At 53.2% G+C, this 6,000-nt stretch overlaps 1 protein-coding gene across 1 annotated transcript in view; it reads left to right on the top strand.

The window, feature by feature from the left end:
- Positions 1 to 374: 374 nt before the first annotated feature.
- Positions 375 to 6,000, top strand: part of Tll2 (tolloid like 2) — a 115,324-nt gene continuing 109,698 nt past the window's right edge. Inside the window, exon 1 of the mRNA XM_032895500.1 lies at positions 375 to 1,157. Coding sequence (XP_032751391.1) covers positions 983 to 1,157 — 175 coding nt within the window. The 5' untranslated portion in view covers positions 375 to 982. The remainder of the gene's footprint in view (positions 1,158 to 6,000) is intronic.

The following is a 6,000-nucleotide window of genomic DNA, read 5'->3' as shown; positions in this document are numbered from 1 at the left end:
TGTCTAAATAATTTGCATGTTTTTCACTGGCACAAAAATAACCAGATTTAAAGAATCGCTCATTTTTATTTTATCAAACTAACGGCAAGGCTTGCTTGGTATGTCTGTAACTATAAATAACAGTGTTGTTCGTTTGTGAGTTTTTGACTACCAAAAGCCTCCCAGCCTGGGACAGTTTTACTGGATAAGGTCACCCTTATTCTTCCTTAGAGTCCCACCCACAACTTTGTATTTGGTGGGCGCTGCAGCATGCACCTGTGCTGGCGGGACCGTGGCTGTTGAAAACAGAATCCTGCTCCTCATTTTTCCCCCTTTGCTGAGGCATGTGGGACACACTGCGTACTGCAGAGAAGCACATTTCCAAAGCACGAAGTTGGCAGTGAGGTGTACAGGACTGCTCACACCAAGCTGCTGGCCCTCCTGCGTCCTGCCAGGCGCGCAACGGGGAGTTGTGAAATGAGTTACTAGAATGAGGTAGGGCGCGAAGCCTAGCCTCAGTGTTGAGGAGCATTATTGCCTGTACGACAGCGTCAAAACAAGATTGTATTTGGCTAGGTGGGCGCGCGCCCCAAGGGCCAAACACTTGTCAGCATCTTTGCTCCGGTTCCTCCGAAGTTACTGAGGTGCAGGGAAGAGGAGGGGCCTCGCCTAGGGCACATAAGTGATTGGCTGTCCGGGGCCCTTGGAGAGGGCGTGTGGTCCAGCCCTGGTGGAGAGGGGCGGAGCGGCCACTGTTCCTACCGCTGCTGCCGCCAACACAATCACAGCCACCGCAGCCTTGGCCTCTGGGCAAGTCGTGTTGAGCAGCGGCTTCTCCGGTGTCCAGACCAGACAGGAACGCCTTACTGGGCTTGCTCCGTACCTTACCGGTGCCTGGCAGCCAAGCAGCAACCACCACAACCGACCCTGTACGTGGTGTCTCGCTGGATCTGAGCTTTCTGTGCACGTTAAGTCCCTCGGGCCCCACCGACCCCTTGTCACTATGCCTCAGGCGACCGCTCTTGGCACCCTGGTGCTACTGTTGCTGCTATCGCTACTCCTCCGTGCTGAAGTGACTGGGGACCACTCGGATGTCGCGTTGGACTACGGGGCCTTGGAAGGCGAGGAGGGCACGGAGCAGGAGCAGCAGCTGCAATACCACGACCCCTGCAAAGCTGGTAGGTACCACCGCTGTCCCAGTCTCCGGGCAAGTCGGGCAGAAGTTTGCCTTTGAAATGCAAATGAGTGGTGGGCAAGGGGACCACTCCGCTCCTGGGAGATGTCCCGGGCTCTCGCGGGAAGGGGTGGGGGTGTGTGTGTGGAAGACGACAATTTGTTCGGGGAAACTGCTTTAATACTCCTCCAAGTCCAGGGAGGACATCCTGGTCCCAGGTTAATCAGTGCACAACGGGTGGCGGCCTCAGGAGCGGTCCCATAGGGAATCCTGGCAGCTGTGGCAAGCAAAGCCTGTATGGCGCACGGTGGGCTCAGGTCGCCTGTCAGCCTCTAGGCACCCGTTACCTCCAGACACTGCAGGAGTCGAGCCTGGCTGGGCGCGGTGCTCCAGGCTCAGATAGAGTAGCTGGCTTCATCGGAGTTCTCAGAAATTGGAAGTTTCCCGCGAAGTTTCCCAAGATCTGTAGTTCCTCTTGGGAAGAGATTAGAAGACAGAAAGGCTTCACAGGAGGCAGAAGGAAGGGTCGCCTAGGGAGGATGCCCACGACTTGAATTGCTCCAGCCTTCCCCCTAGCCCCCGAAGTCTCCTCAGCACCGGACTGAGATGGAAGTCAGCAGGTGTTCTAATTCCAGCAGGAAGCTGCGCCCCAGGACAGCACCCGGGGCGCCGGCCTTTGAGTGCAAACCTTTGCCCCAGCTACAATTCCTGTTTCCCTCCAGCTACCAACCCTGTTTGGGATGGGGTGGGGTGGTGGTGGTGGTGATGATGATGATGAAGCATCCCAGCAAAGGTTCCTAAGTGTCTGTCCCCCCAAAGACCCAAGCATATCCAAAGTCAGGAGCTAGATGGGGCAGTTACTAGCTGGGGACCCAGGGAGGTGCAGGACTCAAGACCATCTTGAGGCTGTTCCTGGATGGTGGTCGGGAGCCCACCAGTAGCGTTTTCCTCTGTCCATTGCCCAACCTGTTTCACTTCCGGTGGGCGAAAATAAGAGATAGGAGGCAAGAGAGAAGCCTTGAGGATACTTGAGGTGGTCAGAGTGGTTCCTCTGGGCACAGAGCCCACCAGGTCTGGACAGTGCATGTCAGTCCCTCAGTTCGTAGAGACGTCTCCCAGCCTCCTTTCCTCAACTCTAAATCGGAAGATAAATGAGAGGGCTCATGTGGGAATTTCTTGTCATTGGAATCAATTAGATGTTGTCTTTATTTTTACAATTACTGAGGTGGTTCTAGCATGTAGGCTGAGTCACTTCACAGTGCATGGTGTCTGAGGTCTAGGAAAGCCTTGTGTTTTCCTGAGACCAGAGGGCCTGTGCATATTGAAGGTAAAGCTGGGTGTGAGGTACCTGGTCTTCACCACTGGGAAGATGCCTGAAGAATCCACCTATAATTGAGGTCCTGGGAGGGAAGTAAAGAGTGATTTCCGGATAAACGAAGGCACCGTGGCCTGAATGACATCCAGTCAGGATGGTCTGAGCACGGTTAGAATGGTGGCCTGGTCCTAAAAAGAGAGCACCTAAGCTTGAAATGAGGTGGAGGTGAACAGGAGCAGTCACACCTGTCAGATCCAGACCAGCTGCCCTATGGGGCTAGTAGGGGCCAGTGGGGCCAGAAGGGAGATTGGTTTGAGGAACAGGCTGGGTGCCTCATGTATGTAGGATACTAGTCTAGATGCTGCAGATCCAGAGGGAAAGATACATATCTGACTACAACTTCCCGCCTGGTCTGAGCCTCCAGGGACAACCTGAGGCAAGTTTGCCTATTGGTTGTGCTGTGATTTCAGAGAAAATGTTGGGAACGGAGACATGAATGCTCTGACTGTTCATAGACTGGACAGGATGAGCAGTCACGGCTGGAGAACAGAGAAGCCCGAGTGTGGTCCAGCATCCTCTACAGCCATCCTTGGAGCCTTCCAGGCCCCACTCCCACCCTGGGACTCTCCCTGGATTAACCGGGTGCTAAGAGCAACCAGAAGAGAGAGAGAGTGATAGCAAGGGAGACAGCGAGGACGCGACTCAGGCTGCCGATCCTCCTCAGAATTCTGTCTTGTAGGGAGCACCCTTAAGGAAGGCAAAAAAGCAAGTGGCACTTTGCCAAAGTCTTAGTGAAAAGACAGCTTCCCCACTAGGGGGACCTGCACTTCCTGGTAGCGTGTTCAGAGCTTTCCTGGGGGGGGGGGACGCTAACCCCCTGGAAGCTCTCATCAGAAGGCCAGCTCCTGGCCCCTGCTTCAGAGCTTCACATATAAACCATTTCCCACCTATCCCTTCCCCGGGTGGCTCTCCATTCCATTATGCGTCCACAGTGCAGAACGGCCTGGCTCTTCACCACCTATCAGTGGACAAGTTGTGTCTGCTCTGGGCCTTGGTTTTTCCTCTATAGAATGGACATATTGAGTTTGTTTGGACTCTAAGCTGACAGATCTATTTTAAATTGCATTTTTTTCATTTATTTTATGTTCGGGTGGGGTGCACTGGTGTGCCATGGCATGAGTGTGCAGGTCAGAGGACGCCTTTTGGAAGTCGGTTCTCTCCTTCTGTGTGGTCCTGGGGTCCAACTCAGGTGACAAGGCTTGGTAGCAGTGCCTTTGCCTGTCATGACGTCTTGCTAACCAGGAAACGCCCCTCTTGATGGATCACCTGTCTTACCCTGAACCCACATGACACCAAGTAGGGACTTGTACACGAGTCCCCTACCTCCTCTCTGTTCAGTGTCCTGGTTCAGTGTCCTGTGTTTCTGTGGCTTTTGTTCCAGCCTAGCCATCAAAGTGACGTGGACTGCAGTACATGTAGCAACCCCTCTTGGGTTTATTTACCACGCTTGCCACGCTCCCGTTAACACTTCTACCACTTTACCATGAACAACCATTAATGACCCCCACCTACCAGCTGCATGACCTGGAGCAAGACCCTTGCTCCCCCTAGGTCTTTGTGTCCTCGTCGTGGACAGGAATGGATTTATGACAGATTAGAGTGCATAGAAAGATATGTCTAGTGTTGGGTACATTATAAACAGATTTTCTAGAGACGTGTTGAAAGAACATCTTCATGACTGAAGCTTTGGATGCCGTTTTAAACTGTCAATTCTAAATGTACTAACATTTGACTCTGCAAAGAGGGTGGTTACTAAGTCAGTCGATGGGGGAGCGGGAACCTTCCTGGCATGCAGATGGGGGGCAGCCATGGGCTCCTGGGCACAGTGTCTGTGGGTCCACAGGTTTATTACTGGCTTTTCCCTAGATACTGCCACATAGTTAGGCACTGTACAAGAGCTCAGACATTTTCTGTTTCTCCATGCTGGCCGTTGTCCCTGCTGCCTGCCCTCATCCCCTCATCCTCAGCGGAGTGAAGCCAGGGCTTTGTACCTCACTTCACCCCTGCCCCTGCTTCTATCTCACTCTCCATATCTGCAAAATGAAGGTGGGAGCAAAATCATTTGCCTTGTGATGTAACCAGGAGCCGGTTTTAGCTGGCTTCTTTAGGAAGCAGGGCCACAACCAAGGACGTGAGTGTAGACTGTGTGGGTAGGAGGGTGAACCAGGAACAGCAGGGAGGGGGCCGAAAGTGTAAGGCAGGGAAGAAGAATTCAATCAGGGATTGGGATTCAGATGGCTGCTCTGTCTAGGTGGTGAGCTTTGGGCCCTCCAGGGCTTCTTAGTATCCTCCAAGTACCTCCTAGAATCGTCTATCCAGGGAAGAGAAGACCGTTATAAACCCGAAGTGTGTAGCCCTTTGTGGTTTATATTAGTTTCCCGCTCTATTCTTGGGGAAGAACTCACCCCTAACTTGGTACACAACAGCCTGTCTGGTGAACCATTACGACTGTGCCTTAGTGGATTAAGAACAGATAGGGAGGTGTGTGTCTGTCAGCTAGAAAGACCTACAGGATTGACGCTGAGGCGCTGCAATCCACCTGAGAGTTCCCGGACCCGTGTGTCTGCCCACAGCTGCCTGTTCATTGGACTGTTGGATAGAGACGCTCAGGTCGCCTCCCCGTGTGACTGTGTTGTAGGTGCTCCCTCACAGCACAGCAACTAGACTCCAGGTAGATCTAAGAGGACCAGGTGGGAGTTCCCGTGCCTCTGTTGACCACCTCACATCCTCACACCCAGCGTGAGGACGAGCCTCTGCCCCAGCTGGGACGTGACTCCCTTTCACCAGCGAGATAGCTGTAAAAATGACGTTGTTAGAAAGCAAGTGGAGTAAGGGAGTGTGGGCAGCCAGGTTTGCAAAACTGACCTGCCACGCTCCTGAGACATTGACTGGGTCCTCTCTAGATTTAGGGAAGGTTCTAAAGTTGAAAACTGGGGAGACAGGCAGTGGGTACGTGCCACTTCCCAGAACTGATTTGGAGAGTTTGGGACTCAGGTCATCAAAACCGCCTGCATGAGGCTTGGGTAATGCGGAGAAGCCCAGGCAGTCTGTGTAAATCCAAGGGAACTGGCCGCCAGCCTGCGGCACCTGCTTACTACTTAGCTAGTGGCTTGGCAAATGCCAAAGGCGCCGGGCAGCTGCGTGTGCTGGATTCACGTGTGATATGTGGACTTGTTGGCTCCCGATGGCTTAAGGCTCAGGAGCCAAAGTGAGAGCTACAGTGTGACAAATGGTCCATCACTCGTTTTGGGCTACCCCTGACCCCTGCCCGTGATTTCGAATCTCACCTCTGGAATTTGGAGCCTCACTCTACCCTTCTTATTTGCCTCAAGATAGCCCAGGCTGTCCTGGACTTGTCCTGTAGACCAGGCTGGCCTCAAACTCAGAGATTCATTACCTCTGCTTCTGGAGTGCTGGGATTAAAGGCATCCGTCACCACCGCCCAGCTTTCCAAGGAGGCCTTTTTGAAGGT

This window comes from Rattus rattus, chromosome 2 (assembly GCF_011064425.1).
Source record: "Rattus rattus isolate New Zealand chromosome 2, Rrattus_CSIRO_v1, whole genome shotgun sequence".
NCBI classification, from domain to species: Eukaryota; Metazoa; Chordata; class Mammalia; order Rodentia; family Muridae; genus Rattus; species Rattus rattus.
The sequence above is the reverse complement of the archived record's forward strand: the minus strand, read 5'-3'. Positions and strand labels throughout refer to the sequence as shown.